General features: G+C 43.7%; 1 protein-coding gene across 1 annotated transcript in view; it reads right to left on the reverse strand.

Moving 5' to 3' along the window:
- Positions 1 to 18,660, reverse strand: part of CFAP61 (cilia and flagella associated protein 61) — a 255,942-nt gene extending 237,282 nt beyond the window's left edge. The window contains exons 1-6 of the mRNA XM_061208391.1: positions 18,605 to 18,660; positions 14,805 to 14,955; positions 7,924 to 8,074; positions 4,888 to 4,964; positions 4,026 to 4,093; positions 3,663 to 3,789 (exon numbers count right to left, since the gene is read on the reverse strand). Coding sequence (XP_061064374.1) covers positions 3,663 to 3,789; positions 4,026 to 4,093; positions 4,888 to 4,964; positions 7,924 to 8,074; positions 14,805 to 14,947 — 566 coding nt within the window. The 5' untranslated portion in view covers positions 14,948 to 14,955; positions 18,605 to 18,660. The remainder of the gene's footprint in view (positions 1 to 3,662; positions 3,790 to 4,025; positions 4,094 to 4,887; positions 4,965 to 7,923; positions 8,075 to 14,804; positions 14,956 to 18,604) is intronic.
- Between the last annotated feature and the right edge of the window lie 43 nt (positions 18,661 to 18,703).

An 18,703-nucleotide genomic window follows, 5' to 3' on the forward strand; every position in this document is an offset into this window, starting at 1 on the left:
GACTGAGTGGCCAAGACTGGCGCAGAGGAGCCAAAGGGATGAGCCTGGGAGAAAGCTGAGGCCCAGATGCTGGAAGGGGCAGAGTTCAGAGCCACAACAACAAGAGGAAAGAAAAGAGAAGCAAGTCAGGATGGGTGGGGGCTGGGGGAGGGGCCAGCATCAGGGCAGGCAGACACCCTCCCTCTCACCCAAAGTTCACTGGACTTTTCTTTAATAGGTATAGAATTACTCAAGTTATTCTTTTTTTAAAAAATAAATTTAATTAATTAATTAATTAATTAATTTTGGCTGCGTTGGGTCTTCGTTGCTGCGTGCAGGCTTTCTCTAGTTGCGGCGAGTGGGGGCTACTCTTCGTTGTGGTGCGTAGGCTTCTCACTGCGGCGGCTTCTCTTGTTGCGGAGCACGGGCTCTAGGCACATGGGGCTCAGTAGTTGTGGCGCACAGGCTCTAGAGCGCAGGCTCAGTAGTTGTGGCGCATGGGCTTAGTTGCTCCATGGCATGTGGGATCTTCCCGGACCAGGGCTCGAACCCGTGTCCCTGCATTGGCAGGCGGATTCTTAACCACTGCGCCACCAGGGAAGTCCTATTCTTATTTTTAAAATGAGTTTTGGTAGTTTGTGTTTGAACACAAATTGTTGAATTTATAGAGTTGTTGCAGTCTTCCTTTATCCTTTCAATGTCTATAGGATCTGTAATGATATCTCCTCTTTCAATACTGATATCAGTGATATATCTTCTCTTTTTTTTTTCTTGGTCAGTTTGGCTAGTAGTTCATCAATTTTATTCATCTCATCTGTGTCTTTTAAATTACCAAATCCAACGGTCTCTTTTTTGTATTCAAATTATTTGATTTCCCTATGAATTATCTGATTTGCCACTTTAAGAGTCTTTGACTTCTACAATACTCCTCTTCCAATTTTTCTTTACAATCATTAACGGCTCACTTTCATCTTTCAAAATTGTGCTCTAATCCTCTGCTTTTCACTTTAAAATCTCCCCCTCAACTAGACCATCTCCTTTATTCTCATGATCTCCTCATTCATGAGAAGCCCTGTATTTCCAACTGTCTCCTGTCCGTCTAGTGCTATTATTTCCACTTTCAGTTAATGAATCCACCATCCCCCCTAAAGTTGAAACCCCGAGTCACCATTAACTCATTCTCACCCTTCAACTTCTCTAACCAGTTGGCAATCAAACTGCACCTTCCCTCTCAAACATTTCTTTGCATTTATGCACCTGCCTTGATCCATTCCCCAACCTGGACCTCTTTGATTCGTCACTGCCTGAATTCCAGCCGGCATCATTCTTGGCCAGACTGTTCTGTGCTCCTCCCCTGCAAGCCACTGGCCACATGAAAATCAGTTCTTTTTAACATACAGCCCATACCATGCCTGTCTTCAGTGCTCCCTGCGGGCTGCAAGTTAAAGCCTGTTCATCACAGTTCTGCTCTTCCTCACATCTGCCCACCTGCCTGGTAGCAGACATTCCGGGTGCTTTCCTGCCTCCATGCCTTTGCCCATTCTGTCCATCTGGCTGAACTCTGACTCATCCTTCCTGACCAGATTCAGAGGCTACCTTCTCTACGAAGCCTCTTTTCTTTTACATTTTTCCCACTGAGGTATAACGATATAGTGTACAGTGCACAGATATTAAGAGTGCAGCTCGATGACCTTTGACAGCTGCGTGCACCCCGATCAATGCACAGAGCACTGTCTCCCCACCATATCCCTCCCACCATCACTCTTCCCTCCGCCAGAGGCAACCACTGATCTGACCTCTCCTGTTTTGTACATCACACAAGTGAAATCAACGGTATATGGTCTTTGTTTCTATGTCTGCCTTCTTTCATTCAGCATAAGCTTTCTGAGATTGATCCATGCTATTGTGTGTATACGTAGTTTATTCCATTTCATTGCTGAGTAGTATCCATTGTACAGAGGTACCACAGTTTGTGAACATTTACATGTTGATGGACATTTAGATTTGGGGGGCCTGGGGGTGTTGAAGCTGTCTTCATCCCTCTCTGTCCTTCCCTCCTTCAAGCTACACAGCATCACAGTTTATCATAGATGGGTCTCTCTCTCCCACATAACTCTAATAATATTAATAATAATATTTAATTTCCTTGGGCACCTACATGTGACTGGCAGTGTGCTAAGTACTTGATTTTTATCAGCTCATCCCATCACTACAACAGTCCCATACAGCAGACAATATGCTCACACCCACGGACAGAGAGGAAACTGAGGCCTGCGGAGGCTCAGTTCCTTCTTTAAGTTAACCCATCTGGTGAGTAGTAAAACCAAGATCAGGATCAAGATCTACCTGATGTCATTATTGCAAGTTCTTAACAATTATGCCATAATACTACGTGCCTGGTAAACATTAGGCTCTTGCTTTATAAAAATTTAGATTCGATACTTTCTAAAGAAATCCAGCACTCATCAAATATGGCAATGGTGGGAAGTCCCTGGCGGTCCAGTGGTTAGGACTCCACGCTTCCACTGCAAGGGGCATGGGTTCAATCCTTGGTCGGGGAACTAAGATCCCCGCATGCCACGTGGTGCAGCCCAAAATAAAAACAAACAAACAAAAACAAATATGGCAATGGTTACGCCCAAAAGATACAGCTTACTCTTCACTGATAAAGGAACCAACCACCCTTGTGAAATGATTTTATAGGCCTTCTTATTTCAAAACAGCCGTTCTATTTTGCTCACACTTTTGTGCATCAGAAACCTGGGAGGACTCAGCTGGGCAGTGCGTGCTTGGGGTCTCTCATGCGGCTGCAGTCAGATGTCAGCGGGGCTGCAGACACTGGGGGTTCTCCTGGGCTGCACGTCTACACGGTGAATGCTGTCAGCGGTAGCCCCTTGGGTCTGCGGGCCCAGCACTGACTCGTGGCCTCTCCGGTACGGTGGTCTCAGGGCAGTCAGACTTCTCCCCCTCGTCTCCTCCACAGTGAGCATCCCAAGAGAACCAGGCAGAAGCCTCCCAACCTCCCACGTCACAGAGCATCCCTTCCGCCATGCTGTGTGGGCCACAGCAGCCATAAAACACCCAGACTCAAAAAGAGCGGACACGGACCCCACCTCTTGATGAGAAGAGTGGCCAGGCCACATTATAGGAGAGCGTGCAGGATAGAAGATGGCCTTCTTTGGAAAACAGAATCTGCCACAGCTATCGCCTTGAGATTGCTGACCTACAAGGCACGCCATGTGGGCCGTGGATGGTAAAGACTTTCAGCTTGGAAAACTCCTCTTTGGGGTCAACAGGATCCTCATTCACTGAATGCTGGAAAATAGGTAGGCTTTACCGGGAAAACTAAATAGGTAGATTCATTTCTATGTTTGTTTTATTTGAAAGTTATTTCACTCAGTGTGGAGCCAAGGATTGTGTGTCTTCAGAAACCCTTAAGTAGTAAATGCACAGCTTTGCTGACCACACGGCACCAAATGGGTCTCATCAGATATTCAGTCCTGCAAATTATGTCATCAAGGGGAATTGTAAACATCTCCAAATGAAGTAATGCTTCTGGGTATTATAAAGCAATTTCATTCAAGCTATAATCACTTACTGTAAGAAGCGGCAATTTTTAAACTCTTTGTAAGGTAACCGTCAGGGTAAAGCTTAGGTAACAAAAGGCACGGCTCCACACTTACCTGGCTTTGCGCATGTGTAGCTGAGGGTAGTGGCTGTGCCTGTGACATATGTGCACGGCAAAGTCCTCATCATACGTCAGGCTTGGAATGTTCCCCACTTGGTCGAACACAGTTATGAGAGTCGAGCCTAAATCCCAGAGACAAACAAGTGAGGTCTCGATTTACCAAGGAATAACTTTAGGACTTCAGGACAAATGTAGTTTCCATTCTAACGTGTGTTTTAATTGTTGCAATCGAATGGGCACGTTATACATTGAGGACCTGGAGACCCATGGTTCTTATGTCCCATCCCCAAAGCCCCATTTTAAGCACAAATTTCCTAGGTTAGCGACTGAGGCCAGGAGGTGGTGGAGGAGGACTTACCGAGGCTCATGTAGGACGGCACGATGAGGAATATGAAGTGCAGGTCTGGCACCGCCTTGAACACGGTCCTGGCGAGGGAAAGGGAGGGGACGGGGTGTCAACAATCCTATTAGCCAGCACCTGGTGAGACGAACGCCTTCACTACAAAAATGAGGCGTTCATAGATCCACCTGGGCGCCCTGCTCCCTGCCTGCAAAGGCAAGAATGTCTTCGAGGCAATTCCTTTTTCTTCTCTGCTTTTCCCTGGATTCCAATGCCTCCTCTTCTATCTGTTCCATGGAGGCAGCAAGAACCAAGGCACCATGTCCCCATGGCGCACCAGGTTTCTGCTGAGATTAACCTTTGCCCTGGCATCTGGATGGTCTGGTGTGACACTGCAAAGTGACTTGAGAGCTGAGGCCACCACCCCCAAATGTCTGTGCAGCCTGGCAGAGACCCGTTGTGGCGGAAGCCCCACGGATCAGGTTTCTGCAGGCGGTCCTGTTAATAACATGTTTAAGGATGAGATTGAGGAAAACTATTTTTAGAAACATCCAAGCCTGTGACCTTTTCTCTTCTCCTCCTCCCCCCAAATCCATTTTTTTCAAATGACCGCGTGACCTGTTTGCCTCCAACAGTGGTAGTTAAAGGCGTCCATTCAAAGGAAGGATTGTTTTCTTTCAGAAACATCACCACCGTTCAGAGTAAATGCTTGACTAGAGCCAGAAAGTACAAGCAAATTGAACACCTCAAAGAATTTCCTTTAAAAAATTTTTTTTGACTATCCACATAGTTAAAGACATGATAAAGACATGAACGTGTCTCGTCTACGATGCTGCTGCCAGTGTCCCGTGTCACTGTCTGCCACGCCGTGGCCACTCACCGAATAATCTCTTTGCAGCAGCCGACAGAATACTCGTCCACGGCCACAAAGAGGTGCATGAACAACGTGTTCAGAGACTGCAGAAGAAAAGAGGACACGATTAGAGGCTGAGTCAGAGCAAGGGGAGGGGTGGGAGATAGGGGGAGGGTCTGGGGGCAGCCACGGCACAGAGTTGCCTGGTGTCGGTGGAAGATATTTTATGTCTAAAATAAGGAGACACCCAGGCAGGGTTCGAGCCACTTTCTGTCCTTCTAGCTCGGAATTATTCAAGGAAAGGGGGGTCGTAAATGAGTCCAGCGTGTCGGGCCCTTCCTCCCGCCTCACTACGGCCGGCCGCGGGCAGGGGGGCGCCTGCGGGGGAGTGAAGTCGATTCTGAACTCAGTGGTCTTGTCCCCAGGGCGCCTCAGCCCAAGTGAAAGACAATCCCCCTCCCCCGGGGCTCTGGAGTCAGCAGCTGCTGCTCTATTCAAGTGACACCAGGGAAAGCGCCTCTCATGAATTTGGAGGATGGAAGGCAGATGCCCCACTAGGAATCCAACGGCTTGTTTTGTTCAACATTCCCAGAGTCAGAAGCAAATACTACGCTCGGGACCCAGAAAACCTGGGAGCGGAAAACAAAGTAGCAAGATTCTAATACGGCTTTCGGGTCACGTCTTTAGGGGTTTTAAAGAACGCTGCCCCGTAACTTTTTTTTTTTAATTTTATCGAAGTATAGTTGATTTACGACACTGTATTAATTTCTTCCGTACAGCAACGTGACTCAGTTGTACTGAAGACTTTCTAAGTGGCTGGTCATGAGGAGTTGCTCTACACATCCCCACATCCCTCTGTTCAACTCAGTACCCCTGTGTTTACAGACAAATCCTCAAATTCTAGAGACGATGCAAATGGGCGGGGGCTGAGCGGTGAGGTGAGGGCAGTGCTTGCACCTCGATCTGGACAACAGGAGCACTTCCGTGTCTCTTGTTTCCCGAGCAATTTCATAGACGGCCTTGGGTGACCACCTGCACATCCGTGTGCCTTGGTCTCCCCTCCTGTTGGGTGGCACGTGCCCTAGAAACACTCAGAAGGTGTTTATCGGGCATAAAATGGCGAGAGAAGAATCATGAGTTTAGTTCATGAGCTTGAAAACTCCCCAAAGGCAAGCAACACGAACTCCAGAGTCCAGATAACAACAGCGACAGTGACAGTTCAATGTCGCAATGTGAGCACTTCCCATGCATGGACTCACCTAACCCCATGGCATCTGCTTTACATTCTGATCAGGACTCGCCTTGCTAGTGCATGGTTTATTACTTGGCTGATTTATCCCCCAAATTCTCTCTTCCATCAAAAATATTACAGTTCAATATTTATTCCTTAGCTTTAAGATAGAAATCATTATTTTAGTTGCAGATACCCCCGGGGTAGGTAATCCATTAAGCCATAAGCCTCTATACCCATGCTGTCCAATAGGAAAATAATTCAAGCCACAAATGCTGGGAACATATGTAATTTTCAAGTTTCTAGTAGATATATTTTTAAAAAGAAGTAAAGATAAACAGGTGAAATTAATGTTAGTATATTTTATTTAACCTAATATATTCACATTATTATCCTTTTAAGAAGTAGTAAATATAAAAATTCTCAACAAGGTATTTTATACTCTTTTTTTCCTACTGAGTGTTTGATGTCCAGTCCATATTTTATACTCAGAGCTCATCTCAGTTCAAACTAGCCACATTTCAAGTGCCCGAATAGCTACATATGGCTGATGTACCCTACAGGACAGCCCAGCTCTACACTATTGAAGGAAGTAGTTTAAAAAGAAACAATTTTAAAAGAACAAGAAAAGGAACAAAAGGGGAAAGAATTTAGGAAGAATGGTGTTAACTTATAATTTTCAAAAAGGTAAAATCATGACCCCAATGCAAATACAAAATGCACGTATCAGAGATTGATTCAACCCATCAATTCATGAGGCGACCAGTGAGATGATAAAAAACAATTCATTGCACTTGAGAAGCTGGCTTCAGGCGGTTTTAATGAGGAAATGTTAGAAGATTGCCCAGCTAGATATAAAAGAGTTCAGGTCCCACTGGGCCAGAAACTGTAACCTTTGAGGTTATCTCTTCCACCACACTGAAGTTATTTACATCTCAAATGGACAAAAATCTACCAGTTAATCACTGTTCCTACGGAACTGTAAAATAGCTCAGTCAATAGAAAATCAATCAAAAGTACAAGCACAATGGAAAGAATCTTTTTGGCCTATTTCCAAGCTTGAGATAATTTTTCTGACAGTGGTGACTGTGAGCGCAGGGGACCAGGGGGAGGCAGCCTCTAGCTGAACAGATGCTCGGTAACTAAGTGCTGGACTGTGCGTGTTTGCATGTGTGCGCGCGCGCGCGAGTCCACTCGTTCACACAATTGCCATTCCCCAGGGCTCCGAGGCGCGCTCTTGAACTCCACTGACAGGGCAAGCGTGCTGCCCGCAGATGCAGCCTCTGGCTCTCTGCAGCAACTGGGGCCGGATGCTGGCCTGGCCCTGGCAGCCGAGGGACAGCTCAGGCTACCAAAGCCCAACTCTCTGAGACCCGATGACCTGGCTTCTGTGGGTCGACAGGGTGTCCTGTGTCCGCAGCTGGGAGACATCAAATAAGCCAGAGCCCATGAGGGCACTTTGAAAATTACAGAGCGTGACTTGAATCTGAGGCTCTGTTGTCATTATTTCAGGGGCAGATGTGTAAATGGCAGGTCCCTCCCAGCAGGTCAAAGACTTGGGAGCACAGCGTGGAGGCCTGGGAAGCGCAGTCCTGATGCTCCGCTAATTCCTTGCCAGTGCCCCACCCCCAGTCCTCCTCTGAGGCTTCCTGCTCTCAGACTCCCCTTCCCTCTCCACCAGATAAGTTCATTTCTGTCTGTCATGATGTCACACACTTTCTATTGTGACTTTTGAACTGCTCAGTCTAAAAACTGAGAAGACCTATATGCAAACATAGGACTTCCCTTCCAAATTCAAGCTGTTCCCATAAGCAACGTGCATGGTTACTCACTGTGCATGGGATTTCACTGTCCAGCTCCCGGAACACGGACACCCAGTCGTCCTGCGGGGCGACATTCCAGTTGGGATAGTCCAGGAAGGTGGCCTGGGCCATGATCTCCTCCTGGTCATTGTGGAGGGTGATGGCAAGGTTTGCCTTCTCCCTGTGGAAACGATTCCAATTGCACACATGAGGAAGGTACCAAAAGTGAGATGAAGAGGTGTCGTTTTCTCCCACCTTTGGCTACTGGAGCTTGGCAACCACTGCACGAGATATGATAGCCTTTGGAAGAGGTGGGAGCAATGTGGCAGCAACTCTGGAAGTGCGTCTTTCAGGACACCTGGTGCTACCAACCACATCTTTACAGAAAATTACACTTCATTAGAAAGGTGTCACATCTATGATATAATGTGTCCAATACCCCTCCCTTGGAGACAGGCTCGGGAGACCGTTGACTGTAGTCTTCCCCATCCTCTCCATGTTGCCAGCTCCACTGTGTTGCCCTAAACACGTACATTTAGGATGGCCAACTGGCCCACGTTATGTGTCCCTCACACACATGCACTTCCAGTACTTAATTATTTTCTTTAAGCCAGTTCACTTTTGTCTGAAATAAGTCTATTTCAATCCAAAAATTTTACATCGCTATCATAAATGGAAAACCATTATACCTTCCTAGAAACAGAAGGTAACTATAAAAATGAAGAGATGACACTTAAAACAAAAATGGCTCTGCATGGTTTGAGTCAAATCACTTGGGTACCACCGGAGCTGTGGGCACCTTTGGGAAACACTGTGCAGGACACCAATCTCAGCACCTCCAGCCACCGTCCCCTCTCACAGGAAGTCGTACTCCTCAGCCACTGGGGACTCCACCAGGGCTGCCCCTGGCCCAGGCACTGCAGCTGGCTGCCCTCTGGTACCGAGAACAGGGGATCCACACAGGGCGCTCATTAGCAGGAGGAGGTAGCTCCCCAGCTCCTCCCGTCTGATTCACTGAAGCCCCTACCCCTCATTCCACTCCCGCAGGGCTCCCTCCAGCTCCTGGTCCTCTGGGCTCCCCTGCTCTGGGCTCCCAGAGCCACGACCTACGGCTTCACGCTGAGAGTCCTCACTCTAACCCAGATGAGAAAAGGCCCAGGGCACAGGACCATGGAGCATCAGCAAGGATAGTGATAGAGGTGGTGGAGGAGGAAGTGGGCAAGAGCTGGGAGCAGGCGGCTGCCATCCCCTCAGGGAAACAAGGGAAATGTGTTCCTGGAATCCCAATTTGAACTTGAAATGCATTTATCCATGGGAACCTAGGGTGGTGGTTGTGTTCTGTAGTACAATTAGCAGGGTACTATATGGCACAGACATTATAGATTAAATAGGCTTTTGTGGGCAGCCAGCCACCAATAACTTTGTTTCAATGGGAAAATGCACTGCAATTTCCAGAGAGCCTGACTGCAAAAAGTAACTTTGGCAGCATATCCTTTTGTATGTACAATTTCACTTCTTATTACTTCTCAGCCAGTAGGTCCTCTACAGGATAGATAAAAATCATCGCGGGAGCAAAAGAGGGAGAGGAGGAAAAAGGTAGAGGGAGAAGGTGTGTTTCTTTAAAGCTGGTTTAAAATTATTCTTTATAATAAGCCAAATCCAAACCAAAGGAGCCCTTAAAAATATATAGACACACGCACGAGCACAGGTATGTATTTCACAGAAAATATATTAAAGCTCAAAGATATCATCCAGCAATAGAAATCAGAGTTCTTTTCATTAGAGCAGTGCTTCTTTTGTTCAATTGGTTTAAGGAGTTTTCCAAGTTCAGCCAACACTCGGTTTACTGAACCGTACTTGGTGGAAATCTTGGTGAAACAGTGTCCCCATCTTCTGCCTCATTAAGCAGCGCGAGTGAAACAGGGCTCAGAGTCCCTTTACGTCCCCCTCCCCATGCTCTGAACCGCGGAGTTTCCGCCCCGCCTGACTGCACTGTGCCATCTGCACGCCAAGTGGCCCACTCTCTTGGCCCTTTCCCCACTCACCCGCTCTGCCCAATCTGCTCATGTCCTCCCCTAAAATTGAGCAGGGTTTTTAGGTGAGAGCACTTTTACTCATTCCTGTATCTCTGTGACTGAGCCAGCAGTCAATAAAAGGAAACTGAATAAACGAGAAAAGAAACCGCCAGTTTTAGAAATGCCCGTAAGATGGGTCTGGAAGCTTGAGGCTGGCCGGGCGAGGGGATGGGAGTTAGTTACCTAATGTGAAAACGAAAGGCTACAAGGGCTGGGTAGCAAGGGAGCTGTTTGGGGAGCTCCAGGACACTAATGAAAATGTAAATTTACTTTTACTTCTGAAAATAGGCTGGCTTCTAAGGCAGGTCTCAACGTTATGTTATAAGGGCCCCATTTTCACATTAAAAAAACTTTCACCACTCCCCTCCCACATGATGTAAGTTACACTTTTTGTATCTGCCAATTCAGAAAATGCATAAACACATCAGACACATGGATTCCAGGAACCCTTACAGCCACTCCAAGGCCCAGCAGGGGTAGGGCGCTCAGGGACCAGGGACCGGCACAGCACATGTCCAACACATTCTATTGGATAAGTCACAGCTCCAGGCTGATTTCAGAGGCAGGGGCTACAGTGCGGGGAGGAACACAGAGGCCCAGAGAATAGGGGAGGCATGGGAGCCTCCAATGTCATCAACGCCCACACCTGCTTTAGCTGCAACACCAGAGTTAACTTGATTTCACGTATTGTATGTATTTACATTTACATACGTATAATTATATATCTAACATATATTTTTATTTTCATTCAACTCATGTATTCTAATTTTTCTTTTTCTTTTTTGACCCATGATTATTTATTAATGCATTTAAAATTTTTCAAATATATGGGCATTCCTTAATTATCTTTTTGTTATTGATCTCTAACTCCACTGCATTGTTGTCAAAGAATGCGCTATGTGGTACTAACCACTGCTGGGGTTGCTTCATGGCCTAAGAGGAAGTTAGTTTTTATACATGTTTCCATGTCTACTTGACAAGATTATGTATGTTCTAACACTGGCTACAGTGTTCTACATATATCCGTTAGATCAAGTTCTTTAATTGGGTTCTTGTTGAAATCTTTTCTGTTGTAACTGATTTTCAGCTTGCTTGACCTTTCATTTATTAAGAGAGGTATATTAAATCTCCCATTATGATGGTGGGTATGTCTATTTCATCTTTTGGTTCTATTGATTTTTTGCTTTATATATTTTATGACTGTCATTAGGAGCATACAAGTTTAAATTGTCATACCTCCCTCAAGCACAAAACCTTTTATCATTATATTGCTATAATGACCCTCTCTATCTGCAATGATCCTTTCTGCCAAAAGTATATTTTGTCTGCTATTTATATAGCAACACTAGCCTTTTTTTGGGATGAGATTTTGGCTGGCGTCTTTTTTCCCCAATGCTTTGACTTTAAATCCTTCTGTGACTTTATATATTATGTGTGTCTCTTATATATAAAATATGACTGCTGTTTGTTTTGTTCTGTTTTCAGCCAATCTGCCCATCTTTCTCTTTAAACTGAAAAATTTTGTTCAAATACATTTATTTTGATGACTGATATAACTGAACTGTTTTCTATCTTCCTATTACATGATTTTAATATGTTCTATGTTTTCTGTTTCTTTTTTCTTCCTCCTTTCTTGCCTTCTTTGAGATTCAGTTTGTTATAAATTTCTTGTTCCATTTTCCCTCTATAGATCAGAAGCTATAATCTCTACACCTATCTTTAAATGATTATTCTAGCCATGTTAACATATATTTCTAACAAAGTCTTTACCCTCTGCTCCAGTTATCAACTGACATGTACCAAACCACCCCTAAGCTTAGTGGCTTAAAACAATTCATTATTATCCCTCATGGTTCTGTGGGCTGGCTGGGCTTGATTGAGCAGTTTTTGGTTGGGGTCTCTGTAAATTGGTTGGGGTCTCTCAGGTGATGGCAGTTCATTGGTGCTGGTGGTCCAATGTCTAGAATATCCAATGTCTAGAACGGCTTCACTCATACTGTTAGCAGTTGATGCTGGTTGTTGCCTGGGAGCTCGGCCGAGGATGCCAAGTGAAGCACCTGCGTGTGGCCACATGACTTGAGCCTTTAACAGTATGGCATCTGGGTTCCAAGAGGGAGCATTCCAGAGCCCAGTGGAAGCTGCAGACTTCTTATCATCTAGACTTGAAGTCATAAAGCATCACTTTTGCTGACTTCTATTGGTTACACAGGGCCAACCCTGATTCAGGGCAAGAAGGGACTGCAAAAGGACTTAATGCAGGACATGTGGCTCATGGGAGGGAGGGGGAGCACCTTTGAATACTAGCTACCACACCCTCCTCCTGAACAATATCTTAAGAGTACTTTCAATCTAATCACATGACTCCCAATTTATCTGCTATTTTTGTCCTGTATTTTAACTAACTTATTATTCATATCTGATAACTTACCATTTATATTTAATACCTATATTAGATTAGTCATTATTAATGTTATTATTTTATACAAGCTAGATTTTTTTCATATTTGTACATATTTTTGTTTACATTCCTTCTTTTATCTTGGGTTTTCCAGCTGAGATATTCTTCCTTCTGCCTAGAGTATATTCTGAGGAATTTCCTTAATTCAGAGTTCACTGGTAAACTAGTTTTTGTTTGTCTAAAAAATGCATTCATTTTCCCCTAGATATTGAAAAATTGTTTCTCTAGGTATACAATTCTAGTTTGATGTTATTTTTTCTCCAATAATAAAGACATTCCACTGTCTTCTGGGTACCATTGTTGCTAGTGAGAAATCATCATTAGTCTAATTTTTAGTTGTTTGCAGGTAATTTGTCTTTTCTTTATAGTTATTTTTCAGATCTTCTCTTTAGCTTTGGTGTTTTGCTGTTTCATTATGATGTGGTTAGTTGTAGAATTCTCTGTGTAATTTTCCTATTTGGGATCCATTGAGTTTTCTAGAAGAATTGGTGCTTCTCAACAATTCTGGGAAGTTCTCAGCCATTATCTCTTCAAATATTGACTCTTGCACTTCCTATTATCTCCCTTTAGAAGTCTGATTAGACCTATTTGTTAAATTTTTTGTCTCTCTTTGTGCTGAATTCTAGGTAATTTATTGGTATTGATGCTCCAGTTCACTACTTCTGTCTTTAGCTGTGTCTATTACGATGTTTAATTCATCCACAGAGCTTTTAATATTAACTCTATTTTTTTCTAGGTGGTCTATTAGACTTTTTTCAGTTCTCATTTTTCATTTTTATGGTCTTTTAAAATATATCGTCTCACTTTAGACAAAGTAAGCATAGTTATTTTATATTCTTTGACTTAATATCGGAAGTCTTTGAGAGTCTGATTCTGCTGTATAGTTTTTTGTTGTTGGTTCTCACTAATGGTGAATGTCTCCTTGTATATTTGTGATTTCCGACTGTGAGCTCATGTTCCTTGGAATTTTACCTGTGAGTATTATTTGAAGTCTGAGCTGAAGCCCCACCCCTTCAGACCTGAGCTGCACTTATTTCAGTGGGTGTCCTGGACACACTACTAACGTGCAACCACTTTTAATCAAATTCTCCACTTCCTCTACTTTATTCAGTCTATGGTTAAACTAACTTAGTTTTAGTGGTCTGAAAATGCATTCATTACTTGGGAAGTTTTGAAGCTTTTGGGGACCATGCAGATAATTAACACATACCTTGAATCAACATGTGCTTATGAATTCTTGGAGGAGGCTTTATCCCCCTTCATTCATGCTGAGGTTGAAACAGGCTAGTTTCCTTACTTTTATGCAGTGGGTTTGTCTCCTTCATTCTTACAAAGAACAGCACAGTTTTATACAAAGAAATCTAATATTTCCCTCCTTAAGTGGACAGAGTATTTATCTTCTGTTCTTTGCAAACCTGTCAAAACAAAACTGTCAGGTTTCTAGAATGCAGCAAAAATCCTCAAGGAGAAAGTGGCATGGGTTCCTGCTATTGTCCTGAAGTTTCTGATTTCATTTTGACAATGTTCTCTGCACAGTCCGTACGTGTGTGTGTGTGTGTGTGTGTGTGTGTGTATGTATCAACATGTTTCTATCCAGAGGACATCATTAAGGTGTTTAATTCACCATAATGCCAAAAAAAATGAAATCATTTCATTGTTATACATATTTTTAAAGCATTTTTATACATATCATTCTCCAACAAAACTGTGCCAAATTTACATTACATTCATCACTGTGGTGATCAGAAACTGCAAATTTTCATGTCTTAGGCTGGCCTAGTTTAAACATTTCAATTGTATTTAACCTGAAGCTTTATGAAATCCAAAACACTGTGCTCTCTCTTACCATTTTCAATAAAAATAATGAGGAACAGCTTATAGGATATTCATATTTTGGTGTCTAAAAAAAATACAAAACAGGGAGAAAAAAGATTTAAAAAAAAAACCTAGGCATATTTTGAAGATTAGAAGAACATTTCAACAGGAGTGGCTAAGGGCACATCCAGGCTTTGTCACTTACTAACTGCTGGACCTTGGGCGGGCCTCCACTCTCTCATCTGTAAAATGGGCATGACAGTGGCTACCTCAGAGTTAAACAAGACGATGTTGGCAAAGCACAGAGTCTGAAAGAAAATAAATTCTCAAAACGGGTAGCTAAGTGACTCTACTAGTGGGTGGGGCAGTTGAGATTTGAACCCTAGTTTGCCTGAATCCAAAAGTCACGAGAAGTCTTTTCAATTTACATGTTGTTATGGGACTTAGCGATGGTTGTTCCCAGAGATCTCCCGCTCAGTAGGGCAGACTTTCCTGCTGCCCTTTCCTCGCCACAAGCCCCACCCTAAGGACAAAGGAGTGGAGCCCCTTTGCTATGTACTTACAGAAGAGAGATGATATTAAGACTCCCAAACAGCTTCTGGGTAAATTTTCTAATGAGGTTTTTGATGCAATAAATATCCTGTGACTCTGTTCTTCGGCAATGAACCACCTCCACCTTTCCTCTTGGAGAAGTGAGTACTGACATTTTTGATCCTGTCCCCGAAAGAGAGAAAAACAGCCCACTGTTAGCCTGAGATGACAAGCCAGTCTGGCTTCAGTACTTATGAAACAGGACATTCCTCCAATTTCCGTGTGGTCAGAGCGAGCGTGGCTGGTGGGACGCATCTCCCCTGGGGGTAGGCTGTGACGACTGTCCCCAAAAACCAGTTGACATGTGTCTCTCCAGGAGAATGATGTTTCTGAGGATTGGCCTGTCTAGAAATGTCTGCAACTGTATTCTTTGTTTCCCACAAAGCTGCTTTAAAATATTCAAACAATAGGACTGAAGAACATTGAAAGGAATTATTTACTGATTCAGCGTCTTCATATTTAATCGGCCGCCATGGCATGTGGTCAAGAGTTACAGGGGAAATACAGTTGCCACCCATGGTCCATACAGAGTTCCCCAAACTGGAGCCCTGAGGGGCAGCAGTCCTGAGAGGTATCTTGAAGGGAAAAGAGTCCTGTGGTCAAATAAGTGTAAGAGACGCTGCTTGCAAAGGCCTTCCGCAGGGGCCACTATGCCCATGAAAGTCTCTGGGAAGCTCCAGGATAAAGTACCTGCTTTCTTTGTAGAACTCAGCCTTTCCCACAGCCAATCTGAGGAGAATCTCTAATGACAGCAACAGTGGAGAGTCTCATGTTCAGAGAGACACGGTGGGGATGCTGCTGACAGAACAGCGGGCAGCAAATGAGCTCAATCTCTCTCTCTCTCTCTCGATGTCTCGAGGCCTCAATGTGTGTGTGTCTCTCCCTCCCTCTCTGTTTCCTTTCCTCCCTTCCTACCTCCATCCCTCCCTCCCTTCCTCTCTGTTTACTCTCTCCTTTTTTCCTAAGGAAAAACATCTTATTATGTTCTTAGCCATTGGGAAGTTCATTTCCGCCATTGCACTGACTCTAAGAGCAGCGTGGGGACTTCCCTGGTGGTACAGTGGTTAAGAATCCACCTGCCAATGCAGGGGACACAGGTTCGAGCCCTGGTCCGGGAAGATCCCACATTCCGTGGAGCAACTAAGCCAGTGCACCACAACTACTGAGCCTGTGCTCTAGAGCCCGCAAGCCACAACTACTGAGCCTGTGTGCCACAACTACTGAGCCCGCGTGCCTAGAGCCCGTGCTCCGCAACAAGAGAAGCCACTGCAATGAGAAGCCCACACACTGCAACAAAGAGTAGCCCCCGCTCGCCACAACTAGAGAAGGCCCACGCGCAGCAACAAAGACCCAATGCAGCCAAAAATAAATAAATAAATAAACATTAAAAAAATTTTAAAAATTAAAAAAATAAAAATAAAAAGAACAGCGTGGAGCGTTCCCAGTGCCCTGGAAGGCTGCCCCATCCAAAGGTAAGCACCATTCTGACTTCCATCACACAGATGCCCTTGGCCACTTTTTGAACACCCTATAAATGGAATTATACAGTGTGTATGGTTTTCTTTCAAAACACAGTATTATATCATTCGGCTTTTTGATGTTGTTGTTTAGATATATTCTTGCACAAATTTCATGATGACTGTATTCCAATAAAATTTTACTCTATGGACACTGAAATTTGACTTTTATAATAGTGAGTGTATCCTGAAATATTCTTTTAGTTTTTTTTCAATTGTTTAAAAATGTTTTTAAAAAATTCTTAGCTCATGGGCCACACAAAAAATAATGTGCTGAATTTGGCCTATGGGCTATCGTTTCCCGACCACCAGAACAGTATTTTAAAAATACAGAGGTAAAAATAATCATTAACCTAGAATTCTATACCTACCTGAATGATCATTTAAAAATGAAAGTGAAATAAGACAATTACTACAAAGACTGAGAGAAATTACCATTCAAAGAACCTGGTTGAAAGGACTAGTAAAAGATGTATATCAGGAAGAAGAAAATTAAAATCAGAAAGGAGCAGAATACAGATGAAACGCTGGGGAGAGACTAGTAAACATGCATGTGTGTCTAAATAAGCACTGATGGCCAGAAAAAAAAAAGTAATAATGATGATGAATTTTGCTTTAAAAACAATAGGTGAATTGAATTACCAGACAATTAAAAACTTGTGAGGTGGAAGGAAGGCAATCAGAAATAAAACATTCTAAGGTGTTTGAATCTTTTAGAGGCAGCTACAGATGATTAAACTTTGTCAAATCAATTGCATTGAGTTACAAATTTAAGGGAACTCAAGGGAAATACCTTTTTAATAGCTATTTATTTATTTATTTACTGCTCTTTATCGCAGTTATATAAAATCTCATTCAATTTATCCAAGATTTGAAAAATGAGATAACTTTAAAATGTTTAAATAATAATATGGTGGTACAGAACTATGGCAAATGTTTTTATATCGGTTACGAATGACTTCCGTTTGAGAAATCAGCATAAAAATTTTTTTGAAAGCACTATTTTTTTGAAAGCAGAGGTAAATGTGATAGTTCTAGGTACATAAATATATACATAAATATATAAATAAGTGACTTGTAACTGTCAAAAATTACCAATGAGCCATCAAGCCAGGAAAAGACATGGAGGAATCTTAAATGCATATTACGAAGTGAAAGAAGCCAATCTGAAAAGGCTACACACTATATAATTCTAATGATATGACATTCTGAAAAAGACTCATTGAAGACAAAAAAAGTCAGTGGTTGCAGAAGCAAAAGGGGAGGGAGGGATGAATAGGTGGAGCGCAAGGATTTTTAGGGCAGTGAAGCTATTCTTTACCATTCTATTATGATGGATACATGGCAATGTATTATTTGTCAAATCCCATACACTGTTCAACACCACGAGTGAACCCTCTGTTAACTATGAACACTGGGTGATGATGATGTGTGATGTGTCAATGTGGGTCCAAGGACTGTAACAAATGTACTACTATTGATAGTGGGGGGGTTGGGGGGTCGGGAGAAATAGTTATTTTCTGTACCTTTCACTCAATTTTTTCTGTGAACCTAAAACTGCTCTATAAAAATAAAGTCTATTATTTAAAAATTCTCTTAACCATTTGTGTGCACATAATTAATTTTTCTGTTTCTGAAGACAGGTCAAGAATTATACCAGCTAACATTTACTGGGCACTTTACATAGATTTTCTCTTTAAACCTGGTGAAATACATATTATTTTTGTCGTATAGTTAAGGACATTGGGGCTAAGAGAATTGACGAAATTAAGACACAGTCACAGAAACTTTAAATATCTGCTTATCTGACCACAAGGCTGGCTTATTTACTAGTACTCTGATGACTTATTTTCACTTTTTTCTATTATCTGGCTTTAAAATACCTTCAGTTGCTTTTAGTTACAAGCCTTAGAGTTAATTATTGGGTCACAACTGTCCAGAAACCAAGTGGGAGTAAACCTCAGGGACTACAAAGCCTAGAATGCACCGCGGCGCCGGGCCGCCGAGCCGCCGAGGAGCGCAGCAGATCGCGCTCGGCATGCCTGGAAGGGTAGTTTTCTGGCCGGCCTCTCTTTCCCCGCCCTCGAGCGTCCGGACCGGAGCCTGGTTCCTGTTCCCTTGCCCGGTGCCGCGGCTCCACAGAGCCACCCGTCCTCGCACGGTCATCTCAGTCCCTGAGGCGACATGGGAATGCGCCCCGGACGCCCCGGAACCTGCCCGCCTCCCTGCCGGGCAGCCAGCACTCCCCACCTCACCTGCAACTCCAGACGCCGTGCTCCAACCCCTGCTCCGAGGAGGACGCGCAGCCCGGTTACCACAGAAACGACGTTGCCTCCGTCACGGCGCGGGAGGGA

The sequence above is a fragment of the Eubalaena glacialis genome, chromosome 13, assembly GCF_028564815.1.
Source record: "Eubalaena glacialis isolate mEubGla1 chromosome 13, mEubGla1.1.hap2.+ XY, whole genome shotgun sequence".
Taxonomy (NCBI): Eukaryota; Metazoa; Chordata; class Mammalia; order Artiodactyla; family Balaenidae; genus Eubalaena; species Eubalaena glacialis.